The sequence below is a fragment of the Pleurodeles waltl genome, chromosome 6 (genome assembly GCF_031143425.1).
Source record: "Pleurodeles waltl isolate 20211129_DDA chromosome 6, aPleWal1.hap1.20221129, whole genome shotgun sequence".
In the NCBI taxonomy this organism is placed as follows: domain Eukaryota; kingdom Metazoa; phylum Chordata; class Amphibia; order Caudata; family Salamandridae; genus Pleurodeles; species Pleurodeles waltl.
The window spans coordinates 1,211,773,332-1,211,787,013 of NC_090445.1; the positions used below are offsets into that span (position 1 = coordinate 1,211,773,332).

The 13,682-nt window shown below is 43.7% G+C and overlaps 1 protein-coding gene across 3 annotated transcripts in view; it reads left to right on the top strand.

Moving 5' to 3' along the window:
- Nucleotides 1-13,682, top strand: part of LOC138300760 (polycystin-2-like protein 1) — a 2,286,574-nt gene that overhangs the window by 1,471,026 nt on the left and 801,866 nt on the right. For all 3 annotated transcript variants that reach the window (XM_069240515.1, XM_069240516.1, XM_069240517.1), the window contains one exon: nt 11,844-11,942. In XM_069240515.1, the coding sequence (XP_069096616.1) occupies nt 11,844-11,942 (99 nt within the window). The remainder of the gene's footprint in view (nt 1-11,843; nt 11,943-13,682) is intronic.

Genomic DNA, 13,682 nt, shown 5'->3' on the forward strand with positions numbered 1-13,682 from the left:
GCTTTATAGACAGTAATGCGGGTGATATCTCCTGTTCCAAGGTATTGGCAATTTTCCTCCCTATCGCTGTTGACCTCTGCCTGAGCACTGTCAGACTCTTCCCAATCTGCGCCAACCAGTGTTGGTTATCACTTAGCCTGATCCCCAGATAGTTAAACTGGCTGACTCTCTCCACTGGTTGGCCTGCTATGGTCATTCTCCCCTAAACGATTTATGTGGGTTAAAAGCCATGAACTTTGATTTTGTTGGATTCATTTCAAGACCTCTGGTAAAACAGAAGTTATAAAAAGCATCCAGTTCATTTTGTGAGCCCATGGGTGTTCTCGAGATTAATAAAGTGTCATCAGCAAACATTAAAATGGGGACAGGGGATCCAGCTAGTCTTGGGGCATCATGGTTACAGTGTAGCAGTTGGTACGCCGCACCATTAATGTAAAGATTAAACAATGTTGGTGCCAAAATGCACTCCTGCCTACCCCCCCTATTGACAGATATAGTTTCTGTTAGATCGCCACTTTGTGACCAACGTACTTGAGCGTAAGTCCCTTCATGTAGGTACCTAATCAATCTTAGTAATTCTCCTTCAAGTTGGTAGCTCTCCATGATATTCCATAATAGATCCCGAGGTACCATGTCAAAGGCAGCTTTTAAATCAATAAAGGCTACATATAGATGGCTCTTATTAAGTGTCAAGTATTTCCAGCAGAGAAGGTTAAACCTGAATACCTGATCTATTGTACTCATTCCTTTTCTAAAACCTGCCTGGAAGTCGGAGAGAATATGAGAATCCTCTATCCAAGTCTGTAGTCTGTTCAGTACCTGCTTGCTAAATATCTTTTGACTAAAATCAATTAGGCTAATAGGCCTATAATTGGAAGGTTGTTCCCTTGGCCCTTTCTTATAAATAGGGACTAGGATTGCTCCTTTCCACGTGGTAGGAAGTCCTCCCCCCCTCAGTATCTCGTTGCTGAGCGCATTTAGATACAGAGACCAAGTTGTCAGTCGGGACAAATATAAATCACCTGGGATGCCATCAAGACCAGGGGCCTTCCCTTTCCGTATTGATCGAAGAGCCAGAGTTGTTTCTTTTAGGGAGAAAAGATCCAGGTCGAATTTGGGTGATATAACTCTACCGTCCATAGAAGTATTGGCAGAAGGTTCATTAGATTTTGAAGAAGGAATAGTGGTGCTACTAATTTGAGGTTTTCTGTATACATTTTTAAAATACGTCACCCAAGTTTCAGGCTGAATTACGGGAAAGTTCTCCACACCTTGAGAACTACTTTTGTCTGCCACTAATTTCCAGAATCATTCAAAATCTTTCTCATAAAGTGCATCAACCATCCTGTTACAATATTTAGTTACCCACGTTTTTTGTGTGTTTTTAAGTACCACTTTGTATGCAGCCCTGAATTTTCTGATCTCTCGGCAGTTCCCTGCCTTAAGTGCTCCCAATAGCTGTATTTTAGCCAAACGGCAGGAGTTAGAGAACCACCTCCATGTTCTAGTCCTAGTCTCTGTTCGCCACCTTGCTATTTGAAAATGTGGTTTTAGCCGGGTAATTAAGATACTATGCAGATTGATCAAATTCACCAGTATCGTATTTATATGCTTCAGTGGGGAGAGCGTTGTTACAACTATTCTATAAATTAATAGCTGGAAGTTTACATAATTCTCCACCCAATCCCATTTCACATTTTTATAATCATTGGTCGTAGTTAAGACGCTACTTTGGGCCCATGTTGTCAATGATTTACAACTAAATAGAATAGTAGAAAAGGTGGTACTCAGAGCTTGATGGTCACTGTCATAACGAGGGAGAACAACCATGTCAATAAGAGATTTCCAGAGAGCGTCATCTACTAAAACATAGTCTAGATGGCTAGAGTATAGACCTTTCCTATATGTAGGGTATGCCGGGGTGTCTGATCTGGTGTTTCCATTTACTATTCTTAATCCCTTTATTTTTATTAAATCTTCAAGTAGGTCAAATGTTCCTCCTTCTTTCTTAGATATAACTTGCTCCGGCCCAGATCTATCCCATGGATCTGCTAACTGGATTCCTCTTTGCTGGTTGTCGTCTCTGCAATTTAATTGCATATTAAAATCTCCTGCGACAATTAAACCCCGCCTTCCAGGAAGACAATTAAGAAAGTCTGTTAGCATACTCATCATAACAGTCTGCGTCCTTTGGATACCCGGTCTGACATATATATTTACAATACAATTATTATAATAACAGGACCCCTGGTGGTACTAATTTCAACCTCAACAGCTAGTAGATCCCTTGTAGGGGTTGCTAGTTCCTTCACCTTAGGGAACAAATCATGTTTTAGCCAGATTATCAAACCCCCTGAGGCCCTGCCAGATGGTGATGGAAGCGCGGTCTTCTGGAAGGTCCAATAACCTTCTCTGTTAATTGCTGATGAAGCCCATGTCTCCTGCAGTAAAATAATATGGTGTTGATCTATGAAACTGCACCAGTCACTGCACCAGTCAGGGTTCGCTGTTTTCTGAAGCAGCCCTGCCACGTTCCAAGATAGAAAACTGATCGGTAGTTCAAAACCATCCCCCATATCGGGTGGCTTTTCTCTAGTCTCATTTAGACAAGGCGTTGCTCCCAGGTCCTTCTCCTTTAGTACATCACTGCAATATACTTTTGACTCTGCTCCCAGGGTGTATGGTATCTGGTTACTTAACGTAAAGGGATCGTGACTGGGTATACCGTCTCTCCCAGCCTTCACCGTGGGGGCTTCATGTCAGTCTATGGCTGAAGTTGGGCTGTTCATTTGATCCCTTCTATGGGTACATATATCCTGAGCCGCTGGGATGTTATTTCTCTCTTGAAAACCCAGATTTGTCAGTGATTGAGGGAGTTTATGGGTAAGTGACACTTGGGATGAAGCACCGGGTCTCACTTTTACATTAAGTGCCAGAAGGCCCTTAACTAGGCTCTGGCTGATCAGTTTTAACCCTATAAAATCTGTTGTCAGTCCTACTCTTGTATATTTCTGTGCGGTGACTGTGTCATCCCTTATAATAGAGCTGCACTTCTTTGTCCCCCTTATCCAATGGATTACTTTATTTTTAAGAGAATCCCCTTGCCCTCGTTGGCCATTACTTAGCTTGGGGACATTTATCATGTATATATCGTAATCACTATGTCTGATCTGGCTTGAGGGGGCATTTCTCATAGGACATGTAGACCTCTTATCTAAGGGTTCATTTCCGTGCACCTCACAGTTGGCCCCCTTATTCAAGATTTTGTCCCATTTGTTAGAGGCGCCCACTACAGGAGGTACGCTATCGCTCCTGTGAATGATCCGCACTTCAGCCCTTTTATCCCTACACCTCCCTGTCATGGATGTTTCAGCTAATAAGGTTGGCTTCCCCAGGGAGTTAGAGTCAGATTTTAATGATGACTGCCTTATATCTCCAATTACTGCTGATATGCCCTCCAACTTCATATATCATATGGCTAAAGGATGTAAGGTACTCCCTAAGACTCAGAATTTCAGCTCTTATATGTACTAGCTGTAATTCAGCAGGCTGTTACTTCTGGATAGCTGAGGATGTTATTATCTTCTCTGTTCCCCTTGACATAATCTTCTCTGATTCAAGTGGCGCCAATAGGGCAAGAGGTGAAAAACGGTTATTACAATTTATAAGGGGGGACACACCATCCTGCCGACTGGGCAGGCTTGGTATAGGGCTCGCTATTAGGTTGCGTGGGTTTTCTAACATATTAGATTCTAAGTTAGAACCCTGAGATTTGGATGTCTGTGATTCTCTACTCACAGGGGCAAAGAAGGATTTGATGTCATTCGTGGTAGCAATAACATCTTTCTTACGGGGTTTTGAGGGTTTAGTAGCTAACAAACTCTCCACTTCCTCTATAAGTTCGTCAATTTGAGTCAGTGTACAGTTCTCAGCAGCATGTCTGGGTACTTTCTTTGCCCCTCCCTGCTCGTTGGGATTGCTACTAGCTTTCCTCTTTCCCATTTGGTAGGTTGTTGGGATCCTCTGATTTGTTGTAAAAAAAGGGGAGAAAAAAAGGGAGAAGAAGGGTATAAATACCACAACAGATATAATTCAAAATCCAACCTGGTAGCAAAATGCTGCTGATTTAGCTTTTACTTTGTTAAATACTAAAAATTCAGGTCCCAACACTGGGTGGCGAAGAAGTTATATAAAAAAACACCAAGACAGTACCTTCAGGCAGCCACACGCCTATGAGCTGCCTAATCCAGAGTCTTTAGAGGGATGTCGGGGGGGCCCTGCCCTGCCTCTTCCTGGCAATGACGGGCAAGGACGGGCCCGCCCTTGGCCCGGGATTTACCCGGGCGCGTCCCGCGAGCGGGAACGCAGAACTGTATTTAAAGGGCTCCCGGCCCTGGGGCAGCCCCTCCTCCTCCACAAAGGCAGCAGCGTCGCGCGCGTCCCCTGCAGTTGTTCTTTGCGTCTTGGTTGGTTGCTGGAAAATCCCAATCACGAGGTGTAGTGTGTCGTAAGGAAAGTTGCAGTACTTTACTCCTGCTTTTCTGGGCTCTGGTGTGGGGTAATTTACTTACCTTTACTGTATTCTTCCTCTCCCAACAATTCTGCACATACTACACCTGTTTAGGGAGTAATTCGTGATTCGCATTCCACTTTCTTAGTATATGGTTTGTGTTGCCCCTAGACCCGTTTTCTCCCATTGCAATCTGTAGCATTTCCTATTGTTTGCATTGTTCTATGACTATTTACTTGTCTAATTTTGGTGTCTAGTGTCTATATTGTGTATAATACTTACCTCCAGAAGGAGTATTGTCTCTAAGATATTTTTGGTACTGTCACCCAAATAAATACCTTTATTTTTGGTAACACTGAGTATTGTCTTTACTTGTGCATAAGTACTGTGTAACTGTAAGTGGTATTGCAGGAGCTTTGCATGTCTCCTAGTTCAGCCTAAGCTGCACTGCTATAGCTACCTCCATCAGCCTAAGCTGATAGAACACTACTACATTTCACTAATAAGGGATAACTGGACTTGGTGTAAGGTGTAAGTACCCAAGTTACCGACTACAAACCAGGCCAGCCTCCTACAGCCGCCTGTACCCGATTCTGTGGTCCTCACTAGAGTTCGACTACCCTCGCAGTCCGACACCACTGCAGCCCTACCGAAGTCTGCGGATCCGTGAAAGTCGCCGCACCACGTCGTGACTGCAGGATATTGACTACACCTCTGAAGTGCGCAGATTTAACGCTTCGCACCGACGCCACTTCACCTCCACCGCTCCACAGCAAGGAATCAACTCCTCTTCATGACGCCTCAGCTCCTTCGCCCACAGCGGAACGGATGCTGCCTCGGATCCAGCGATGCTGCCGTCCCCGACTTCGCGCACTAGCTTGTTTTCACTCTATACTAAGGTACTGTACGTGGGAGTCTGCGTGACTCCGTGCCCGGCGCCGTTGGTGTTGGATTGTTGGGAACGACTCTGTCACGACGCCGTGTCGAAGCATTTTGAGTTTCTAAGCATGATTTTTAAGTTTAATCTTAAAAAATTCATAATTTGACTTGTGTATGTCGGATTCTTGTCGTTTTGGTCTTGTTTTGTTCAGATAAATATTGGCTATTTGTCTAAACTTGTGCTGAGTAATTTTGTGGTGTTTTTACTATATTACTGTATGTGTTGGTACAGATACTTTACACCTTGTCTCTGAAGTTAAGCCTACCTGCTCATGCCATGCTACCAAGAGGGTGAGCGGGGTTTAACTAAGTGTGATTCTCCTTAACCCTGACTAAAGTGAGGGTCCTTGCTTGGACGGGGGTAACCTGACTGTAGGAAAGTACCATCTTGCCTGGCATGTTACCCCCATATTTCACTGTATATATGTTGACAGCCAGGGCCCCAGTGCTCATAAGTGTGCCCTGTATGTGTTACCTGTGTTATGACTAACTGTCTCACTGAGGCTCTGCTATCCAGAACCTCAGTGGTTATGCTCTCTCATTTTCTTTCCAAATTGTCACTAACAGGCTAGTGACCAATTGCACCAATTTACATTGGCATACTGGAAGACCCTTATAATTCCCTAGTATATGGTACTGAGGTACCCAGGGTATTGGGGTTCCAGGAGACCCCTATGGGCTGCAGCATTTCTTGTGCCACCCATAGGGAGATCTGACAATTCTTACACAGGCCTGCCAGTGCAGCCTGAGTGAAATAATGTCCACGTTATTTCACAGCCATTTACCACTGCACTTAAGTAACTTATAAGTCACCTATATGTCTAACCTTTACCTGGTAAAGGTTGGGTGCTAAATTACTTAGTGTGTGGGCACCCTGGCACTAGCCAAGGTGCTCCCACATTGTTCAGGGCAAATTCCCCGGACTTTGTGAGTGCGGGGACACCATTACATGCGTGCACTATACATATGTCACGACATATGTATAGCGTCACAATGGTAACTCCGAACATGGCCATGTAACATGTCTAAGATCATGGAATTGTCACCCCAATGCCATTCTGGCATTGGGGAGACAATTTCATGATCCCCCGAGTCTCTAGCTCAGACCTGGGTACTGCCAAACTACCTTTCCCGGGGTTTCACTGCAGCTGCTGCTGCTGCCAACCCCTCAGACAGGTTTCTGCCCTCCTGGGGTCAAGCCAGGCTTGGCCCAGTATGGCAGAACAAAGGACTTCCTCAGAGAGAGGGTGTTACACCCTCTCCCTTTGGAAAAAGGTGTTAGGGCTGGGGAGGAGTAGCCTCCCCCAGCCTCTGGAAATGCTTTGATGGGCACAGATGCTGCTCATCTCTGCATAAGCCAGTCTACACCGGTTCAGGGATCCCTCAGCCCTGCTCTGGCGCGAAACTGGACAAAGGAAAGGGGAGTGACCACTCCCCTGACCTGCACCTCCCCTGGGAGGTGCCCAGAGCTCCTCCAGTGTGCTCCAGACCTCTGCCATCTTGGAAACAGAGGTGCTGCTGGCACACTGGACTGCTCTGAGTGGCCAGTGCCAGCAGGTGACGTCAGAGACTCCTTCTGATAGGCCCCTTCAGGTGTTGCTATCCTATCCTCTCTCCTAAGTAGCCAAACCTCCTTTTCTGGCTATTTAGGGTCTCTGCTTTGGGGAATTCCTTAGATAACGAATGCAAGAGCTCATCAGAGTTCCTCTGCATCTCTCTCTTCACCTTCTGCCAAGGAATCAACTGCTGACCGCGCTGGAAGCCTGCAAAACTGCAACAAAGTAGCAAAGACGACTACTGCGACCTTGTAACGCTGATCCTGCCGCCTTCTCGACTGTTTTCCTGTTGGTGCATGCTGTGGGGGTAGTCTGCCTCCTCTCTGCACTAGAAGCTCCAAAGAAATCTCCTGTGGGTCGACGGAATCTTCCCCCTGCAACCGCAGGCACCAAAGAACTGCATCACCGGTCCTCTGGGTCTCCTCTCAGCACGACGAGCAAGGTCCCTTGAACTCAGCAACTCTGTCCAAGTGACTCCCACAGTCCAGTGACTCTTCAGTCCAAGTTTGGTAGAGGTAAGTCCTTGCCTCCCCACGCTAGACTGCATTGCTGGGAACCACATGTTTTGCAGCTACTCCGGCTCCTGTGCACTCTTCCAGGATTTCCTTTGTGCACAGCGAAGCCTGGGTCCCCGGCATTCTAACCTGCAGTGCACGACCTCCTGAGTTGTCCTCTGGCATCGTGGGACCCTCTTTTGTGACTTCGGTGAGCTCCGGTTCATTCCACTTTGTAGTGCCTGTTCTGGCACTTCTGCGGGTGCTGCTTGCTTCTGAGTGGGCTCCTTGTCTTGCTGGACGCCCCCTCTGTCTCCTCACGCAATTGGCAACATCCTGGTCCCTCCTGGGCCACAGCAGCATCCAAAAACCCTAACCGCGACCTTTGCAGCTAGCAAGGCTTGTTGGCGGTCTTTCTGCACGGAAACACCTCTGCACGACTCTTCACGGCGTGGGACATCCATCCTCCAAAGGGGAAGTTTCTAGCCCTTGTCGTTCTTGCAGAATCTACAGCTTCTACCATCCGGTGGCAGCTTCTTTGCACCCACAGCTGGCATTTCCTGGGCATCTGCCCACTCCCGACTTGATCGTGACTCTTGGACTTGTTCCCCTTGTTCCACAGGTACTCTCGTCAGGAAATCCATCATTGTTGCATTGCTGGTATTGGTCTTCCTTGCAGAATTCCCCTATCACGACTTCTGTGCTCTTTGGGGAACTTAGGTGCACTTTGCACCCACTTTTCAGGGTCTTGGGTTGGGCTATTTTTCTAACCCTCACTGTTTTCTTACAGTCCCAGCGACCCTCTACAAGGTCACATAGGTTTGGGGTCCATTTGTGGTTCGCATTCCACTTCTAGAGTATATGGTTTGTGTTGCCCCTATCCCTATGTGCCCCCATTGCATTCTATTGTGACTATACATTGTTTGCACTGTTTTCTATTGCTATTACTGCATATTTTGGTATTGTGTACATATATCTTGTGTATATTTGCTATCCTCATACTGAGGGTACTCACTGAGATACTTTGGCATATTGTCATAAAAATAAAGTACCTTTATTTTTAGTATATCTGTGTATTGTGTTTTCTTATGATATTGTGCATATGACACTAGTGGTACTGTAGGAGCTTCACTTGTCTCCTAGTTCAGCCTAAGCTGCTCTGCTAAGCTACCTTTTCTATCAGCCCAAGCTGCTAGACACTCCTCTACACTAATAAGGGATACCTGGACCTGGTGCAAGGTGTAAGTACCTCTTGGTACCCACTACAAGCCAGGCCAGCCTCCTACACTGACTGCCATCCAAAAACCCAATTTCTAACATTCCCATACTGAGTGTCTAAGTGCATATGAAACTTGTATCCTGACATTATTTATTTGGTCACAGCATCATGCTAATCTAGCTTGTGGGCTGAGAACTTCATATGTCCATGGTAGTGTGAAATCCAGAACCTATTCAGAGCCATGGAGGGACACACTAAACACATATTCATACCTTGGCTTACTAACATAAATAAAGTGGTGGTGAAAGCATATCAAGTTTTGTGAATCTTTAGTGTGACCAAACATTTTAGCTGTCATGAAACAGCTCTATATCCTTGCAGTGATATTCTATGTGCATGTCGAGTGCGTGTATGTGCAGTGAGTGTTTGACACAAGTATGGTAGAAGGAGTCTGTGTGGGGGTGAGAGTCTGAGTCTGGGACCAGTATCATTCATGGAGGAGGGCCCTGGTAAGCAGAACACACATTTGAAGGTGCATACACCTTCCCCAGACAGTGAAAGCATATTGACTGCATTTGTGAGGCTAGAGGGTCGAAACCCAGCCACTAAAGTGAAGGAGCATAACTCCAGGGCTCTAGAAAGTCAGTGGGGACTTTGTTACCAAAGGGCAGCTGAATCGTTCTCCCTGAGTACTACAGTTTAATTGATGGAAGGGAAAGAGGGGTGAGACTGCAGTTTCTGTTGTTCAATGTGAGGACATTTCCTGGTCAGGGCCTGTTGTTTTGTTTGTCGATGATTACAGGTTCTGGAAGCCCAATCACAACCAGGTGCAGTGCTCTCGCACTACACTGTTCCCTTGTTTTGGATACTCCTACTTGGAACCAGCATCTTTGCTACTTACTGTGAGATTCAGCTCGGGGTCCTTTGTGGATCATCGTCTTTTGAAGATTATTACACCCTTTAAATATTACTCCTTCTCTCATGGATCTATTTTATGCAGGGATCTGTTTCTTCTTAGTGGAAGCAGCTACTGTGATTCCTCTTCTAAAGGATGCTTAAAACAGACCCCCATTTATGGCAAACTATAGATTTCTCTTTCTCTCTCCTTCCTTTTTTTGGGAAATTTACAGAAACTATGATCAATATATAATTGTCATCCTATTTGGAAAACTAGCAGCTTCTAGTTCCTATGTAGGCCAGTTTCCTGTTAGCTCAACGGACAGGGGATGTATTTGTATCTTCTATTTATGACACCGGGCTTCTACTGGGAAGATGTGGTGGGCATCCTTGGTGTTACAGGACCTGTAGTGGTCTTTTAAACAATTTCTAATTCCATCCTCCTCAAGCATTTGGAGGGGGGTGGCGTGAAAGCCCATATCCTTAATAGGTTTGGGTTTACTTTAGGTGATGGATTACAGGTAGTTTAAACTTCCACAAGAGCAAGAAATTAGTCTGTTTTTAACTTATCCACTGCCCTTTTTTGACTCAATTGGTTGTGACATGATTTATACCTATGCCAGCAATACTCAGCTTATAGTTAATACTTCCAATTATAGAATCATGCAGAAGCAGTGTATAGACTGCTTAGGAGCTATTGCTGCCTGGATGGATGTGAATTCTCCTTGCCCTATCTTGAACAGAAGTGAGAATTTGATCTCTGATAATAATCTTTCAGTTGGTCTGATGTATGGTGGTCAATCGAACTCAGTACCTCCCCTGGTGCTAGGAACTAGGGGCCAGATGTAGCAACCAGTTTGCGACTCGCAAACGGCAAAAATTGCCGTTTGCGAGTCGCAAACCGGAGTTTGCTATGCAGAAATGCATTTTGCGAGTCGGACCGACTCGCAAAATGCATTTCAGACTCGCAAATAGGAAGGGGTGTTCCCTTCCTATTTGCGACACTTGAAAAAAAAAAACTGCTTTATTAACAAGCAGTCACGGACATGGAGGTCTGCTGACTACAGCAGGCCTCCATGTCAGTGAGTGCCCATAGTCTCAATTTGCAAAGTACCTACATCTGGCCCTTAGAGGTTGTCTTTAACACAGGGTCGACCTTTCAAGGTCATGTTAACTATCTGATATCCTACTTTATTTTCTAATAACTTTAAAGAAAATTCTCCGTTTTCTCCCCTTCATTTTCAAGGAAATCATTTGTCCAGTTTAGGATGCCTCAATACTGGATATAAAGGCTGCAGATCTATAGAATGCAGCAGCTCATTTGGTCTTCTGTATCAGTAAGAATGTTTTCATTACTTCAAATTTAAGGTATCTTCAGAGATTTGAATTAGGAAGAGGATGATTTTTAAAATATTATGTTCAGTGTATTATACTCTTTTTCATAAAGGGTCGCTCTTCATCTAAACTCTCTTTAAAAGGTAGGTTCCTAATAGGCATCCGCCTCTAAGACCAACTTACTTGCTATTCAACAATACCGCAAAGAGCCAGTTGGTGGCTAGTTTTTCTGGTAGTAGACTAGTCTTTAATTAAGGCTCCATATGATCTAGGAAGTACTGAAAATCACCCATGGCTTTGCAGGAAATTGAAAATCTTTTTTTTACTGATTAGGCTTTATTGCAATCCCGGGCCTTCTGTACAGTGTGCTTTAGAAATTAAGTAATAATATTAATGACTACCAAACTGACAGTGTTCATAAGCACATGAGCTATTTCAGAATTTAAATATCTTACTATGTTATCTAGTCATTATGCATCATCAATGTCAGGTGTTCCTGAATAGTTGCTGTCTGAGTAACTGCCTTTGGTACTAAATAGTAGGATATTACTTCTGTTGGAGGGGATGGTACATGTTCAAATCTTGTTTTTTTTCATCTACTGGGTGGGGAGAACTGAAGTTAATGGTGGTGCCTAAGGTTTTTGATTTATTTTGAATCTTTATTTCAGAATCCTTTTTTCCCCAGTAGGACCATAATTGTCTTGTGAGCATGACATTAGTCTGCAATAACTAATGGTCTACATTATGACTTTTAGGCACATCAGCAATCAATGTGAGAAACTTAATTTAACCAAGCCTTTTTAGTTTGGTTCCCTGAAAGATGTAAATGCTGACTTTCAATGATCTTTCTAAATAAATGCTTATAAAATTAATTCCATAATCTTTTTTTCTAGAATATGTTCTTGGCTATTATAAATGATACCTACTCTGAAGTGAAAGAAGAGCTTTCTAACCAGGAGAATGAGTTGCAGTTTTCAGACATATTAAAACAGGTAAGCCACAATGTTTTGGTATTTGTTGTACTGTGATTATTACAATTTTTGTATCTAAATATGCCTTATGGTGTAAAAGATTATCGGTATGTTTTCGTGGACATCTTTTGTGCACGGAGCAACTTGGTTTTGGGTCCACCGATTCTTTGCGAGTTTACACAGTGGGATCGTGCAGAGCCCTGCGGTGGGTCTGTGGATCACCCCCCAAAAAAATTGGGCAATTCTCTTACCATGAGGGATCCCTAAGAGACCTCACCATGTTTCCTATAGGGTCACAATAAATGTATTCTGACTGCTTATGTGTTTTTCCCCTTTGTTTCTTCCCTTACTTGGCCCAAGCGAGAAAGAAAATAGTGGCTTCAACTTCCTGTCAGGTTTTAGGAAGTCAATCAGGGCCTTGCTTTGGTCTGAGATCCACAGATCCTCCATGAGGACATACCTAGATATAAAAATTCCTTTTACTTTATTAACTCCAAAACTACTGAATGATTTACACTAAATAACAAAAAGGGCTCTTTCTGGACCAAGCTTTATGCTTGGCAAATCACCCCGAAACTTTCCACACAGCAGCTGACGTGTGCATACTAGTTTTGAAAATTTCATTAAGATTTGTCACACGGCGCAAAAGTTTTAGGCAAAACAAAAAATGCTTTTCCTATGGAAACTAGGTCCTAACTAGAACTACCCCCTGATTATTGTGTGTATTTATATGTATTTATATATATGTGTGTGTGTGTGTGTTAACACACAAATATAGTATGTTCATTCAAATATAAATTACTAAAAACTTTTTAAAACCCTAAACCCACTAAAAGTTTACCAGCTTTCGTTATTGGCACAATCCATATCAGTTTCTTTACTTGGGTACGGGTTGTTATTTAATGATGTTGTGCTGTCATGTGTTCTTACTTATTGGTGTGCATTCCTGAAGTTACATGCATTGCATGTTGTGTGCAGTTTATGGTTTACATGGCAGTTATGCGAGTAACAGATCGTGTACATAAGCATAACTTAGTGTTGTAACCAGACCTAATCATAACATCACTGTAACTGCTTTTTTCAGTGAATTTGGCCTGATTTAGAGTTTGGCTGACCGGGTTACTCTGCCGCAAACATGACAGATATACCATCTGCTTTGCTGCAATTCTTCTATATCCTATGGCACTTGTAATATGACGGACGGGATATCCTTTACGTTTGTGGTGGAGTAACCTGCACACCAAACTCTAAATCAGCCTCAAACTCGTTTACTGATTTCTGAGTGGTTCTCAAAAGAACTATTTTTCATTTTTTACATTTCTTTTCTTTTGTTGGTGTTTTAACAGAACAGAGGTGCAACTCTGGTAGCAAACACCCATTTGGAAACATGAAACAAAGGTTTTTTATTGGTGGAATTCTTTCTTCTCATTGCCAGCCCTTGGATTTTGTTCTCCACACCACACTACACGTTTGTTTTGGACTCCATGCAATATAATAATAAGACTTATATGTCAAGACTGTTCTCCTACTTTGCTTTCGGCAGCACCTGTCCAGGAACAGTTTGTTGTATTTGTATGTTCTTTTTTTTGTCCTTGTTGGAATTTTTGAAGCTTCTTTTAATGCTGTATCTTGAGAAGTCTTAACATCGTAGTTCTCTAGTTCCAAAGGACTACAGCAGCAGCAGTTTCTTCATAGGGGCCCCCATTGACTCCCTACTACTGTGAGCTTCTACGGTCCCAGGCTATTTTTGACAAATTAAAT